Source organism: Panicum hallii, chromosome 6, assembly GCF_002211085.1.
Source record: "Panicum hallii strain FIL2 chromosome 6, PHallii_v3.1, whole genome shotgun sequence".
NCBI lineage: Eukaryota > Viridiplantae > Streptophyta > Magnoliopsida > Poales > Poaceae > Panicum > Panicum hallii.
The window spans coordinates 8,659,056-8,675,217 of NC_038047.1; the positions used below are offsets into that span (position 1 = coordinate 8,659,056).

The following is a 16,162-nucleotide window of genomic DNA, read 5'->3' on the forward strand; positions in this document are numbered from 1 at the left end:
TAAAATAAAATAAGCCCCGGAAAACAAACAACCCCTTAAACTCTATCTTATCCACGCAGCTTTTGCAGACTTATATACTCCCTTGCGTCTCGAAGAGATGCCCTTTTAAGATGATGATACCGGTTTGGAAAGAGATATCCTTTTGGGTTCTGGAGGCAGCCTATAGTGTATCGATGAGGGCTCTCAGTTAGCTGAGAGCGGACAAAAGCAACAGGATATAACGAATAGGTCTGACATCAACACAACAAAAGTTCGGCCGGAAGGGGAAAAAACCGTTTGCGCTGGAATATAGCTTGCAAACTTCCATGTTTAGGCAAACGCCATCTAGAGACCCCGAAATAAAATAACACTGTTCTAATGTGGAGTTTCTGGTGAGTTGAGCGTAGTAAGGTTCCTCGTATTGCAATCTGTCTATCCGAGTTCGAGTTCCCAACTCGATATAGGTTCTTGCATTTTTATAGACTATTCTAAGATTTAACTGGCTCTATTCGTTCAGTTGTAGGTGACGTGCTCCTCGACGAGTATGAGTATGCGTGCGTATATGTGAGCGTCTGCGTCTATATATACTATGTTTCGGGAAAAAAATATTGAGTTGTCTAAATCAAGCAAAGTTTTCTTCAACACTGTTGGCACTTCGAGCCCGGAAGAAATGGCGGTCAGGGCAGCTAGGGTGTCGATTGGATCCGGCGGATTAAAGTTTTAGTTCCGTCACATCAGATGTTTGACACAATTAGAAATATTAAATGTAGGCAAATGGCAAAACCAATTGCATAAATGGAGACTAATTCGCGAGACGAACCCATTAAACCTAATTAGACCATAATTTGGCAATATTGTGCTACAGTAAATGTGGGCTAATTATGGGCTAATTGCATCAATAGGTTCGTCTTGACAATTAGCCATGACTTATGCAATCAACTCTTATTTAATCCATCTAATCAGTATTAAAAGAGAGGGTTAAAGTTTAATCCCTATGATAGCTTGCGCAGTCTAATGCAGGCCGGCGTCGATCACATATGAGCCTTCCAGTTAGGAGCTAGCTAGCTTGGGCAAGTTATCTGGGATGGGAATTAGGGGGTGGTTGGATCCAGTGATTTATTTTTAGTACTTGTCACATCGGGTGTTTAGATTCCAATTAGAGAGACTAGATATGATATAACTATAAAAATAATTGCATAAATGGAGACTAATTCATGAGACGAATCTATTAAGCCTAATTAATCCATCATTGGCACATGTTTACTGTAGCACAACATTATCAAATCATGAATTAATTAGGTTTAATAGATTTATTTCGCGAATTAGCATCTGTTTATGCAATAGATTTTATAATTAGCCTATATTTAATACTCGTAATTGGTGTTCAAACATCCGATATGATGGGGATTTATTTTTAATCTCTGTAACCAAATATGCCTCATGTGGAGATGCTGAGGAGCTAACAGGCGTGCAGTAGCTATGGGCGTGTTTGGTTCCCTTGTGGTACAGTCTGGCTCGGCTCTCGGGAGACAGGCTCTCACGGGCCAGCAGCGAGCGAGTCAGGCTCCGGAGAAACGAGATCCAATTTCGGGCATGTTTGGGAGAGCTCAGCTTCATAGAACTCAGCTCAGCTTCACGAGCTTCAGAGTAGAGTAGCTTAGCTTCAAAGTTGAGAATTTTTTGAAAGTGTTTGGCTTGGAGATCAACTCTAGCTTCATGAAAATAAGAGTTTATATGGAAAGGTCTCTTCTACCCTTGAATAATCCATGAGATTGTTTTCTTTTTAGTATAAACCATTGGAGATATGTAATATGTTTGTATTATCAATAAAAAATTGAAAAACAGTACAAAGTAAATTAAATTTGAATAAAAAACATAGATAATAATAAGTTTGTACTCGAATATTTGTTCATAAATATTACAAACTAACGGTCTCCATCAAGGTATAACACCATTACATATCCATTCAAGTGTCCATCAAATACTAACATTACCACATACACTAGTTCCAACCTCTAGCAATAGCGGTCGCTAATTCATCACGGAAATCATCCATAGTGGGCGCATTAGGTAATGAAGTCGATCCATCGGAGGGAACTACATACTTGTTATACCTTTCTGGTATTGTAGGCACATAATTTTCATCACGTTCCACACGTTCAAAGTCCAAATCACCAGCATTATGCTCACGAATAAAGTTATGGATTACCATGCACGCCACAACTATCATCTTTTGCTTCCACAATGGATAGATTGCCATTTTATATAGAATTTCGCCACTTCATCTTTAGGACCCCAAATGACCTCTCAACAACGCTACGAACACGTGCATGAATACGATTGAACTTTTCCTTAGCAGATTTTGGCTCCATACCTCTATGCCATTCCGGTAAATGGTACCTCTCGCCCTTATACGGTGCTAGGTATCCAACTCTATTAGGGTATCCCGCATCAACAACATAGTATTTATCTACAAACAAATAATACATCATGTTAACACTAAATAATAAGTAATGTAAGTTATGTAGAAATGAAAAATTCTTACTTTGTGGAGGATGAGGGAAGAACTGCTGGTCCACCTTCATTGCATTGTATAACACAGTCGTGTCATGCACGGATCCCGGTTGGCCCACTGATACATATGTGAATCTCATATCAAAATCACAAATTGCAAGGACATTTTGAGTGGGTATCCCTGATTTTCCAATATACCTCACTTGTTCATTAGGGTGTAGAGCTACCCTAATATGTGTCCCATCTAGAGCGCCAATACAATTTTTGAAATATGGATATGCCCTTCTATCATCTCTTATCCTTTGATGCACTGTGCGAAAATTAGGATCCTTTGGAACAACAAAATGTTTTGCCATTTCCATGAAACAATTAAGAACCTCACCAAATTTCTTACTAATGGTTTCACCGGAGTGATTGAAACGGTTCTGACTTTTCCTATTAGACTCATTCCCAGAACATGTAAATAGGAAAATTGCAAGAGCCTCATAGGTGTTCATGTGCAAAGATGGTTGTAGGCCATACCTTGACACCAATATATCATGAAGGTCCATAAAAATTTCTGTGCTCATGCGTAATTGAGAATGGCATTCACCTGGAGTCCTCAAAACATATTGTAACCATCCCATCCCACTTTGATCAGCTATCCTTTTCGGATTTTTGTCTAGGTAAAGCTCGACATATTTTTCTGCCACTCTAGCACCACTCAAAATTATATCCCAAAACTCATCAATTTCATCCTCTGAATCATCACTCTCACAATCAGAAATCTGCAAGTATACACAAATTGACAAATTCACATAGTATTAGCAAAATAGAATTCCAAAGAGTACATGAAAACATGGCAACTCTAACATTATTATTCATACAATCCTCAATAGTTCACACATGATACATGAAACTGAAGAAAAAAGAATCCGAAAGCCGAAAGAGTATGTTACAGAACCCTAAGTCTTCAATTTCCATATTTATCATTGTACCTCCTTGTAAGCCAGTTGAATCTAATTTCTCTAGTAGGAAGAGTCAAGAACATTTCTCTTTGATCCCTCTTCACAAACAATTGGGTAGCAATATCATGCTCATTGCTACCATAGTCTGCCCCACAATCCAAGACAAGATCCATCACCTCCTTGATGCCAACCTCAGCTTGCTTTCTTGATGTAAAAGAAGAAGCCGAGTCAGCAATTTTTGTAATCTGTTCTTGAATAACAAGAGCTGTACTTGTTTTTTGTTTCTTAGGTATTTCAAGAACGACACGTGGTCTTCTCTTTTGATTACCAACTACAGGAGAAACCTCCTGAGCCTCGGTGTCATTATCCTCCATATATCCCCAATCATGAACCATATCCTCCCAACCCTCCTCCTCTCCTCCTTGTTGCTCTCCATCCTCATCAATGTTTTCAAGCTCTTGTTGGCTATTAGGAACAATAGGATCATTAGGAATAATAGGGTTATCACTCATAGGATTCCAATGATCGGTTTCATCATTAGAGATATCACCGAACATCTCTCGAAGAAAATCTTGATTTTGCAATGCTTTCTTCTTGAACTTTCCACATCCCGGAATTTCCTAAACAAATAAGAAGTATAAGAATAATTATTTCATTTCAAGACTAAAGAGCATTAGAAAGAATTCAAAATTTAAGAGCCAATAAACACTTACCTTTTTCATTTTTTTCCACCATTCATTGTCCATGCTTATTACTCCTCTTGTGCTGTCCCAACCCGTTCCGGTTTGCTTCCGAACCAACTTTTGCCAAATTGACCAATCATTTTTCAATCTATCCCACTTATTCTTGACTTGTATCTTTGATAACTCAATTCCGGTCATTTGATAGAACCTGTCCATGACCTCTGTGTAGCCTAAAGTGTTCAAATGTGTGTTTGGTCTATTTCCTTTTCTCACTTGCTCAGCCATTAATTCAGAAACAATGGCATTGTACTCATCAGTCCATTCCATTTGATCACCCTAGAGTGCAATTACACAACATATCTTTGAATTGAGAGAAATATCCGTTGTTCCTATGTCTAAATACTAATTATCTAATGCACATATATACTGCAACAATGAAACACTCAATTTATAACATGAATTGAGAGGAATTACCGCAGTTGCTCGACGCTTAACACCGCTGCCGCTTGGCGCCTGCGACTGTGACTGCGAGCCAACTCCCTGCGCTGCGAGCCACCCCGGGGCAGGGGCGCGGCCAGCCACGCCATGGCTGGCTGGCTCGCCGGCGCTAGGCGCGTAGCCAAGCCCTGAGGCAGCCACTGTCCCTGCGCCCCCGTCCGCGCCCCCTATCCCGACGCCCCCGCCCGCGACCCCTGTCCCGGCGTCCCCGCCCGCGCCCCCTGGCCGCGCGCCACGGGAGGCTGCAGGAAGCTCGCCGGCGTCCCCTGCCCCGGCGCCCCTGCCCGCGCCCCCTGTCCCGGCGCCCCCGCCCGCGCCCCCTGGCCGCGCGCCACGGGATGCCGCAGGAAGCCCGCCGGCGTCCCCTGTCCCGGCGCCCCCACCCGCGCCCCCTGTCCAGGCGCCCCCGCCCGCGCCCCCTGGCCGCGCGCCGCGGGACGCCGCGCGCGCGCCACGGGAGGGCCCCCGCGCGCCTCCCCTAGCGCGGGAGAGACCGACCCTCGGCGCCGGCGGCGGGCATGGTCGCCCAGCGACCGGAACAGCGGCCGGCCATGGCCCGAGCCTTGGGGATGGTGGATCGGGGTCGAAATTGGGAGGGGATGGAAGAGGACGACCGGATCTATCCGTTTTGGGGCTTGGCTGCTCGCCGGCGAGCTCCGACGGTGAGGAAAGGGCAGCGGCGGCGGCGTGGGGAGGGAGGGCGTCCTCCATGGCTTCCTGCTCGAACAGAAAGGAGGTGGGGAGGGAGGGAGTACCGGGTCTGGGTGGAGAAAAGAAACGAATCGTTACGTGTGTAACCGATGGCAGTGGTGGGTAATTACACGCCAACTTCATGACGACGTTCAAAGCTATAATTTTTGAAGCACCCTTTGGGCTGCTTCCCAAAAAACGTGAAGTTGAGACTAGATTCATGATTTTTTGTGGAGCTGAGTCAATGAAGCTGGACATGTTTGGCTATAAGTTTGAGGAGCTGAGCTACAAAATGTGAAGTGAAGCTCTCCCAAACACCCCTTCGTTTCCCGGAAGCCAGGCTGAGCGCCGATTTCTGCACGGGAAGGCACGAGTCAGATGGAGATGTAAGCAACCAATCGCCCCTGAGTTGCATACGCTGAGCCTGGCTCGCGGTGCTGCAGCCAACCAATCACACACCGGGTGCATGCGCCGAGCTTGGCCAGGCCGCATGCAAGCAACCAAACGCGCCCTATATGTGGCAAGCTGGCAGCTAGAGGCAGGAGCAACCCCGCGTGTTCTTGCCCCGCACGTTAATAAGCTAGCTAGCTACCATATGATGACCCAGGCAGACCAGACTACGTCAGAGAGACGACAAGGAGGTAGCTTAGCTGGTCAGGCTGTAGGTCGTCCAGGTGGTGCTCTAGCAATGTCTAGCGCACTGATGACTCGCAACGACCGGGGCGATCGTCCATCACCATGCCTTGCTTGCTTGTCGAGAGTCTTTATTCGCTTCCATCCCGGAGTGGTCTTGCGTGCATTGACCACGGGGCACAGCTAGAACAACGACCTTTCATCGCATAATGATAGTACTAGTCACTTACCCGATAGTAAAGGTGGTATCGAGTTATTTTAGTACCGGGTCCAAATTTAAAAATTTTCGGAGCTATTTTAGTACCGGGTCAAGATATCGTCCGGTACTAAATATCATTTTTTTTACTAGGTGGTCCTGACATTTAAGCACGGGATGGTGTTTTGGTTCAGTACTAAATGGTCCTCTACGGGTTATTTTAAAATAAAAACACCTTCCACCTAGTCATATGTGTTGCGTAGTTGGGAAGGTAAGGAAGCTAGAGGCTGGAGGTCGTGGGTTCAAATCCTCACGGCCGCGCACGTGCATTTACACGTGAAAAATTCCCGTGACATCTGACTCCCGAGGTTCGCTTTATTTTTATTCGTTTTTTCTAGGTGGTGTGTTTAGTATCCATCGCTGCGACCGATACTAAATGGTTCTCCATTTAGTACTCGCCAGACGGTACAGGTTGCCACAACTGGTACTAACCGCGTCATTTGACCAGTAATAGTGCTAGTTTTTCTAGCAGTGAGGGCTTTATTTTTATTCGTTTTTTCTAGGTGGTGTGTTTAGTATCCGTCGCTGCGACCGATACTAAACGGTTCTCCATTTAGTACTCGCCAGACGGTATAGGTTGCCACAACTGGTACTAACCGCGTCATTTGACCAGTAATAGTGCTAATTTTTCTAGCAGTGGGGTCCCACTGCTGGCTAATGAACTTAATTTGTTCTCTACGTTCAGCGTTTTTTGTAATTAATCGTGTGATGCTGGCTAGCTAGTTCTAGGCATATCGACCAAGTGTGCATGTAGGAGTAGGATGTATGTATGGATCATAGTCACAGAATTCGGGATCGGTACCTCGTCTCATGATCCGGGAATGCCGTCCCGATTCGAGGGTCGGGTCCAACAGGGTCAATATCCATTCAAGGTTGGGTCGCGTCCCGGTTTGAGAGGGGTCACGGCCCCATCGCTAGCGGATTCAATTGGGATAAGAGTAAGGATAATTGATTGGTGTAACTTTTGTTAGACATTGAACTGAGTACGTGTGGCATAGTCTAAATTTATTATTTTATACTTTTCTTATATGTTTGTACATATTAGTTTCTTCATTAGTAGAACATATATATAGTTTTTGTGTTTATAAAGACGCATCCACCCGAAGATATCGACCCGGATGAATCGGGATTGGGTACATTCCATATAATAATTTATCGCTGTATAGAGTGTCAACTGAAAGCAATCGGTGCTCGTAGCCTAAGAGGGGGAGAGGGTGAATTAGGCAATTCTAAAATCTTAACCTATGGCTGAAACTAGTTTGAACAAAACTTAAACTAATCAAGCTATCTAGACGTGCAACTATGGTTCATCTAGTACAAAACTCTCATCCCAAATAAATTTTGCAACCTATAGCAAATTCTAGCGAAATACTACACGAAAGTAAGGGCACACAAGTTGCAAGTATGAAATGCGGAAACGTAAAGGAGGGGATGAGAGGAAGCAAACTCTTGACGCAAGAATTTATCCCGTGGTATCTGTAGGCACTGAGCCACTACTAGTCTATGTTGTTGAATCACTCACTAAGAGTATTGTTTCCCGGTCACCAAGTATCTTTCGGGACTCCCCTTGACTTGCCACAAAGACTAGGCCACTAAGGCTCACGCCAAGTACCCCGGTCACTTTGATGTTGTTTTCGCTATGGAGCTTCCCACGAAGGAGGGGTCTTGTTCCCCGCACAAAGTTGTCGTCGCCGCTTCACACCAAGCTGGAAGGTCGAAGACTTGCCGACGAGCCACGAAGACTCCAAGAGGCTGGCACACCGAAATTACAGCTGAGGTTCACTCAAGAACCAGCACAAGGCATCTACACCTTGCTCTCTCACTCTAACTACACCTTGCTCTCTCACTCTAACTAGAGTTAGCATAGCACTATCTCTTACAAAGTTTGTGCTAAACTCTAAGGATTTGATCAACGAGCTCTTGGATAGTTTGGAGAACTTCTTCAGAGTATGGGTGCTTTACATGAACTCCAGCAACTTCAAATGGCCTCGGCTAGAGGGCAGCTCATAGCCACTGCTTGCTTTTACCTAGAAAAGCATAAAGCATTGGTTAAACTGGTCGCCACCATCGGTTTAACCGGTAACACTGACCCTGCCTGTTAGCCGTTGAACTCCAACTGTCTTCTACTAATGACATCATTGCACCGACGCATTACACCGATGGGTGTCGGTTCAACCGGTGCTGAAGACTTTCAGGCTTCTCCAACTCCAAACACTTCTGTATCAGTAAACTACCAATGCACCGATGCTTAACACTACGGCGTCGGTTCAACCGGTGCCTTTGGTATTTCTCCACTTGATCACCATGCCTTCTCCTTATTGCACCGACGCCTCCCTTCTTATAGCGCCGGTTCAACCGGTGCTACTGACTTGATCACAGTAGCAATTCTCCAATGCACCGTCAGTTCAAAACTAGGAGCGCCGATCGCCTGTTTTCTACTGCACCTTATCCAATTCATCGCTCCGCTTATTTGGACACCTCAAATATATTCTCTACATTTTCACTACTACTTGAGCATCTTGACTGCGATTTGGACTTTTTTGTTTATGGATTAGACTCCATCCATGAAACCTATAAATCCTACAAATTTAAGCTCACGGACTCGTTAGTTCCATTGACCACACAATCACCAAAATCACAATCATAGTCCAATAAAATTATGTTCCTTACATCGACCCTCGACCCCGTTCCACGACCCGATCAACCCAGAAACTTTGTGATTATGGTATGGATAACGAGCCAAGCCTAATATTCAGCAAGCAAGTGCGCGCGGCATGCCGCGGAAGAGACGTCCGACGCGAGGGATGTCCAGGAGCAACGTCGGCGGCGGCCGGCCGGAGCACGCCATCGTCCCCGTCCCCATGCATCATCCATCCATCCATCCCGGAGAAGGAAAGGAAGGAAGCGACAAGCGAGAGGGCGCGTCGTCCTTGTCATCGCCTTGCGGAGCTCATCATCAGGCTAGCTACCTCCTCAGCTGCCAGGACCTGATGACGACGCCACCAGACACCTAATCACTACTCATCAGCAGCTTGCACCGTTACTACTTACCACGACTCTCAAGCCGCATAGATAGGCGTGTACGACACATCGATCACCTGAAGCCGATCGAGGCAGTACACGCACGTACCAACGGCCTGTGATGGAGGCCAACTTCCACTTGAGAGCAAGAGCACATGCACGTTCACACGCACTAGCTATGCGTGCCACAGTACTGTGAACCGGCGGCCATCAGCAGTTTTTTTTTTTGATCTGGCAGGTGTAAAGTTAATTTCCGTGCCTTGAGTTTAGGTATTTAAAAATGATGAGACCACTTTATTTCATATTCGTAAGTTAGTTAATTCCTAACGTGTTACAAACATATACAGTAACAAAGTAATTCTGTGACCGAAAAGAGCGACGACATATGTGACGTGGAACAATAAAGAGTAAACTGCATCACCGTTCAGGGCGCCGTTACTGATCCAAACAGGTCTCGACCTGCTCCACTAGCCGACATGGCTATCCACGTGACATCCAACGTGGGTCGAGCCGTCCCATATCAGCGACGATCCTATCCTCGGCAGCTCGTCTTGCTTCCTCCTTCCCACACTTTGGCTTCGTCGTTGTGGCGGCGGCGACAGTAGGAGACGATTCCTGGCGAAAATTGGAAGGGGTAGGAATTTGAAGGAGGGCAAGCAAAGCTGGTGCTTGTGCTCAATTCGCCGTCCGCCGTGATCGATGATGGCGGTGAGATTGCAGCGGAAGGGTGGAAATGCGCCTGCTTATGATGAGTTCATATATCCGACGGCAACTCCTATTTCGCAATTGTTCTAGGCAATCGTTGGGTACAAGTTGTTGATACTCAGGCACAAAGGTTCGATTTTGAGATGTAGCTAGGGTATCCGATTTGGGGCGGTTTTACAAGGATTTTGGGGGTTTTGCGTTAGGGTTTGGGGTTTTGATTTTGATTTCGATTTCGTGGGAGATGAATGGGCTGATCCCATCGGTTTTACAAGGAAGGGGATTCGACGGTGGCGGCGATACGATGTGGGGATCGGAACACGGGCGAACCTAGGGATTTGAGACTAGAGATTTTTCAAAATAGGCTATCATATTTTATGATTCCGAGGGACGGTGTGAAATTGCTGATGAAAATAGGCGCCAAAAAATGCCGCTCAACCCGCATCGGATCCCACGTGGACAGCCACGTTGGCAAGCAGAGCGGGTCGGAGCCGTTTGAACCAGTAGTGACGCCCTAAACAAGTTTAAGCACTTAAAATATATAGTAGATAATTATTTCCGTGATGTGAAGAGAGCACTAATGATATGGATGCATTATAAGATGACCGAATAATTAAGTGGGAAGAGTGAATATTCTTTGTGTTAAAGATGTAGGTAATTTTAGCGAATGCTCCTAGGCATTTTAATTGATTTATTAATATCTTTTTGTAGTTTGGTATAGGCAATTATGTGTCCATCTAAAATATGGCTTCAAAATATGGACAAATTGATCTTGTTTTGTTGATAAAAGTATAAGAATTATAATGATGCAAACGAATCTTAAATCCAATATATGGTTTAGAAAATATAGCATTTCAAGATAATTCGATCTTCTTTTTTCACACATTCACACCTGTTGCATGGATGTATGCAACTTTTTGTGGCTAAAAGTAGAAAAGATGCACAGTTGTCGCAACAATACTTTCCAGATTTAGGTGTGCCGTAAAGAAAGGTAACAATATGGTCGGTCATACATTAGCTAGACCTATAATGTTGTGCCACGTATGCTTGACGCCGAAGAAGATGAGGCCGAAATTAATCCGCAAAAACATAGGAGGTGAGCATATGAACAAACAGCAACATAATTGGCAAACAAAGACTTAACATGTCGATCGAGGGGTGATCGTTGCATCGGTTGGAGCCATCAATTCTTCTGGCCGGGTTCCGCCAAGCTAGGCCTCGCTTCACCACCGGAAAGCGCGCTTGTCCCTGACCCACAACACGCACGAACACGGAGTGACAGACCTCACCTCCCCTCGCTCCGGCCGCCGGCGGCCGGCCGATCCACCTTCGAATTGAATGCACAGGCGGCAAAACCGGAACTCCGGCAGGTCCCTTTCGTCGTGACCGGCCGCCTAATAACTGCCCTGCGAGCGACGCGACCGGCCGGCTGATCGCTCCGGCCAGCCAGCCACAGCCAGGATGCACGGCCGACGTGTGCTTGACTTCCTGTCAGATTAAAGACGATGGTCATCGCCGTAACTGCGGTCACGGGGCCGTTGAATTCGCGCCCGTCCTTGTCGCCGCAGCTACCCGTCCGTCGCCAACGCCATCATCAGTTGGTGAGCGCAAAAGGCGTTTTTGGATGTAGTAAACCTCAAAGTTGCTAGCACGAGTTATTAACTTATTACTCATATTTTCCTATACACCACACTGGCGATTTCGATGCAGCTGGCTAGTGCACGTAGCTCGTGTATTTGCCAGTGAATGTGTTTGCCGAGACTAAATAAAAATTAAAAGATGTTTGCATCCAAATGCTAATAATATCTAAAAATATTAAATTTTAGCACTGGCTCATCCAAACAGGAATGCTAATGGGTGTAGGCTAAACTTTAGATAAGATTAAAAAACTTTAGCAGATATATAAGTGCTAATAGATACTAAAATTTATCGTTCAATTTTAGCTCATCCAAACATACTAAATGTACAAAATATGTTTATACAACTATATAACAACATCTAAAACTTAAAAGTTTGACTGCATGCCCCCGGATTATTACTACATCACAAAACACTACAAGAGTAATTATTTTTGGTCCCTGACATTTTCATCTCAGAAGTGGCCAAACAATTTTAGTACATTTAGTGCTACTCGTAGAACTGTGGGCAGTGACATTGTGGGGAATTAGGTTGTTCGTAATTTGCTAAAACTATAGGGGTAATAACTATACTTAAAAAAGTGTTGGTCATTTGAAAAAAATAATAATAACGAGTTACGGGTAACTTGGGAGTGAGCATTAGAAACATGACGATGTTCTTGGAGTTCCAGAAAGATATTTTTCTTTTTTTTCTAGACCACAATAAAAAGCTGAACTCTTGACCCTCTATAAATACCTCTCATCAGCCTAACCCTCCACTTTGCCATTCCCCCTACTCCAAGCCACCTCTCATCTCTGCCTGCCAAGAATTGCAAGCTTATCACACAGCAGAGAGAACAGAGAAGAGAGGGAGGCAGCCAGAGAGCACTAGCTCCAAGCCATGAGGCCGCTGGCAACAAGTGCGTCGTCCAGGCCCACGCCGACGCCGACACCGCCTGCGGCGCCGCCACCGGCTGCCGCGGCTCTGCCGTCCTCGCCGTGGCACTCGCCGGTGCCGTACCTGTTCGGCGGGCTGGCCGCCATGCTGGCCCTCATCACGCTGGCGCTCCTCATCCTCGCCTGCTCCTACTGGAAGCTCAACAACTACCTCGGCACCGGCGGCGGCGACGCCGTCTCCTCCGCTCCCGGCGCCACGGACGGCGGCGGCGGCTCCAAATCGCCCGCAGCCGCGGCCGCGGCCTCCCCGGCTGTCTTCTCCGACCTCGTCGCCGTCGTCATGGCCGGGGAGAAGACGCCCACGTTCTTGGCCGCGCCGATCGTCCGCCAAGCGCGCGGTAATAACAGCGACGACACGGCCGCTGGAGAAGAAGGATCGCCGGAGACGGAGGATCAGGAGAAGCACCGCGGCACGGCGGGGGAGGGGGAGAGCGGCGCGGTCGCCGACGATACCGAGCGTGACCGGCAGCTAGATCACGTGTGAACTGTGAAAGGAGAAGAGAGAGCAAGTTTCAGGGCGGTTTGTGATAAACTTCCGCTCGATCCCCTTCCTCTAAATTTTGTTTGATTATTGATTTCTCAGCTGGAATCTGTAAATAATTTGGTGAGAATTCAGATGAAGAAAAATTGCTTCACTAGTGAAAGGAAATTCTTTAGGGTCATTGTGTTGTTCTACAACTTCCACCTCCAATAATATCGTCAATTATTCTTCATTTTGTTAACCTTGAGTTGCTTGAAAATTCAGGCCTTCAACATTAGGATCAAGCTCCATCGGTCACGATGTCTTCTTCAATTTCTAGCCTTCAAGATAGTGATTACCATCCGGCGGGACTTGGCCGTGCCGTCCCCGCATCCGCAACCACCATTGGGACTAGCTCTAGCAATGGAAAGATCGACTACCTGATTGAGACTGTGCCAGACATGGGCTTGTTGCCGCGTCTTCACGTACATTGATAGTAAATCTCAATACTTCATATTTGGTAAATAGGACGCACGTTATTGAATTATGTATATTATTATTTTTCAGGAGCTGTTTTTAGTAGCTAGCATATAAATGCTTCGAATTAGGTAATGTAATTTGGAAAACGGAAACAATCAAATTGAATGATACCTTCTGCAGAAAATTTGTTCAAAGAATGGTCCCTAAATACCGCATTGTGTGGGTATTTTAGTTCTTGACTTCCACTTAAAATCTTTCATAAGTTTTTTTTACTATGGTTTTTTTTCCGTTTCATTACAAGAATGACGTATTCGTACATACCACTCTCACATGCTACCTGCTTTAATATAGGGAGTTTATAGAAGACGGGAGTTTTGATGCGTTATTCATTGCAGCTTCGCAAATCCAGGAAAAGTTAAGCGAGAGACAGGAAGCGTTACCCAGCTTTCGGTCGGAAAGGTTGCTAATTTTATGAGGTGGCAACGGAAGAATCAGAAGCTGCTTCGCCTCGGTGACGACGTAGAGACGGTCGGTGTATACAGTATACGGTTGTTTGATCGTCAAAAGAGCAGGGTTTCAATGCACACGTATAGTACTTCTAATCATAAAGCCTATAATTTATATATGTATGTATTGACAGCACAATATGACATTTCTAGTTTACATTATGAAAACTACGCTTTATAACATTAACTCTTTTTATTTGTGGAAATAACTTTTTATATATACTAGTAGTCAAAGTTAAAAAAGTATAACTTAGGACAACAAATCTAGATGGACATGTTTAATTAAATCCCGCAAAAAAAAACCGTGAATAATGAAATTATCATTACCTTCAGTTTATAAATTTAGTTTTTTAAATTCCTATTATTTGTAGCTGGTTTCAATTAGCACAAGCTTGTTGGTGTACGTTTCAGGTAACCTAGTGCGAGAGAAGGGAAACGTTCCAGCTGAACGGAACCTTTTTGCAGAAAATATGGGTGTAGTGAAGCATGGTGCCAAAATACGGCGTTACGTGTGTTTCTAGTCTTGACTTGCACTCAAAACCTTCCCTGTGGTAATTACCAGATTGGTGTGAAATGCTTTGGGTTTCACATGGAAAAGACAGACCTTCTTTATGCATTACTCATTGCAGCTAGGCAAATCCGGGAAAGCACCCCCGTTTTCCGGTTGGCAAAAGGTTGCTTGACTACATGGTTGGCAACAAAAGCACACCACCCTTCCCCAATTAACAGCCACTAGAACCACATGCAGAAGATCTTATTAATTCGTTGAGGCCTCATTTAGAATAATGATTACACGATGAAATGATGCATTATTCTGAACCATATATATAACGTGACATATTAAAGCTACCCATCATTTTCGTTGATGTTTCCTCTTTTTTGTACATATTTTTTTGTTGGCGCTTCATGGCAACGACCAAGAGTTTTCCACAGACCAAATTATGAGTGCGTACCATAGTTCATGGCAGTACTTCACATAGACTTGATTTAATTTATTGAACGACTTGGTCTACAACCAGGTGATGATCTGCAGTTCTGGACCCTTTGATTCACATGTGCACGACAACTATAACGGATCCGGCATAGGCAGCGCCATTTTGGAGATGTAGCAGCACTAAAGATCATTGTTTAACTACTAACTCTACTCTTAAAATGAACAGAGGTTGCATTGTGTTATATATAATACAGGACTCTCCATAAGACTCCTGCCCAGCGTCGACGGTTAAACAGGGATCGGAGATTCTTGACGCTAATATTTTGCAAGAGAAAAAATTGAAGCCGATGAAGTCCCGGGGGGAATCGTCTGAGCACGTGAGTCAAGGGTGGTCAAACATATAATAACAGATGAAGACCACGTGGACTCAATCAACGGGTGGCTAAAAAGGAATCGATCGGACTAGGAGATGATATCAGCAGAAGATCCCGCGGGAGTTCATTTTTTAATAAAGTCTTATAGATATGGTAGTTTTTAGTTTAAAAGTCAAGTTTGTAACATATTGTAATTGATCAGAAGTCTTAGACAAGGGTTTAAATAGAGGCAGTAAGGGTTTTTTAAAGAATAATCATCAGTTAATACACCTTTTCTCGGCACTGGTGTAACACCCTAATTTTCAAATTAGGAACCTAAATAAATTTTGCTAGATTCTTTACAGGACCCATAAGATTTTTATTCAATTATTTTGATTTTAGGGCATTTACCGTGAATTAACAGTGATTTACTTAACCATAAAAAGAAATATAATGAAATATAGGTCTTATGCATTTCATGCCGAATTGCATAGTTTTATTGCTTGTCTTCGATTTGAATCTAAATTTTAAATTCAAATTCAAATACATTTGAATTCATTTCTTTTTCTCTCTCTCTTTCTCTCCTTTTGGCCCTGCCCAACACCTCCCTTCCCTCCTTTTTTTTCTTCCACGCGGCCTAGCACAGCCTGGCCTTTCTTTTCCCTTCCTTCCTCCCGCACGGCCCAGCCCAGCTGGCCTTTTCTTTTTTCTTCCCTCCCCGCGCGGCCCAGCCAGCCCAGCTTCTTTCACCAGCCCACCGCACACCAGCTCTCTCCTCTCCCTTCTCGCTCGCTAACAGGCGGGGCCCACCTGTCGGGGTCGTCCCCGACCTCGAGCCAGACTCGGGCTCGAGCCCGAGTCCAGCCACGGCGCGGCACGGCCTTCGCCCGTGCGCTGCTCTAGCTCGCATGTCAAGGCTCCCATGGCCGCCCT

At 45.1% G+C, this 16,162-nt stretch overlaps 2 protein-coding genes and 1 long non-coding RNA gene across 5 annotated transcripts; 1 reads left to right on the forward strand and 2 right to left on the reverse strand.

The window, feature by feature from the left end:
• Positions 1 to 1,919: 1,919 nt before the first annotated feature.
• LOC112896183 lies at positions 1,920 to 3,250 on the reverse strand. The gene is made up of 3 exons (XR_003229381.1): positions 3,016 to 3,250; positions 2,525 to 2,611; positions 1,920 to 2,449 (listed from the first exon to the last, which is right to left on the reverse strand). It is a non-coding gene; the product is annotated as an uncharacterized LOC112896183 (long non-coding RNA).
• Positions 3,251 to 3,320: 70 nt separating this feature from the next.
• On the reverse strand, positions 3,321 to 4,186 carry LOC112898113. The gene is made up of 2 exons (XM_025966507.1): positions 4,154 to 4,186; positions 3,321 to 4,060 (listed from the first exon to the last, which is right to left on the reverse strand). The coding sequence occupies exons 1-2, from the start codon at positions 4,184 to 4,186 to the stop codon at positions 3,446 to 3,448; spliced, it is 648 nt and encodes a 215-aa protein (XP_025822292.1). The 3' UTR covers positions 3,321 to 3,445.
• Positions 4,187 to 12,327: 8,141 nt separating this feature from the next.
• On the forward strand, positions 12,328 to 15,482 carry LOC112896285 (protein GLUTAMINE DUMPER 3-like). Of its 3 annotated transcripts, none has more exons than XM_025964214.1 (2): positions 12,328 to 13,016; positions 13,242 to 15,482. In XM_025964214.1, the coding sequence occupies exon 1, from the start codon at positions 12,441 to 12,443 to the stop codon at positions 12,978 to 12,980; it is 540 nt and encodes a 179-aa protein (XP_025819999.1). In that variant the 5' UTR covers positions 12,328 to 12,440; the 3' UTR covers positions 12,981 to 13,016; positions 13,242 to 15,482. The 3 variants fall into 3 exon arrangements, with proteins under 3 accessions (XP_025819999.1, XP_025820000.1, XP_025820001.1); XM_025964215.1 differs by having other exon boundaries at positions 13,788 to 15,482; XM_025964216.1 differs by having other exon boundaries at positions 13,832 to 15,482.
• Positions 15,483 to 16,162: the final 680 nt, after the last annotated feature.

Coding starts and splice junctions, on each gene's coding strand:
- LOC112898113 (XM_025966507.1), bottom strand. CDS start 4,186: ATGGACAATGAATGGTGGAAAAAAATGAAAAAG. Junction 4,061..4,153: donor GGTGGAAAAAAATGAAAAAG/GTAAGTGTTTAT, acceptor TTATTTGTTTAG/GAAATTCCGGGATGTGGAAA.
- LOC112896285 (XM_025964214.1), top strand. CDS start 12,441: ATGAGGCCGCTGGCAACAAGTGCGTCGTCCAGGCCCACGCCGACGCCG.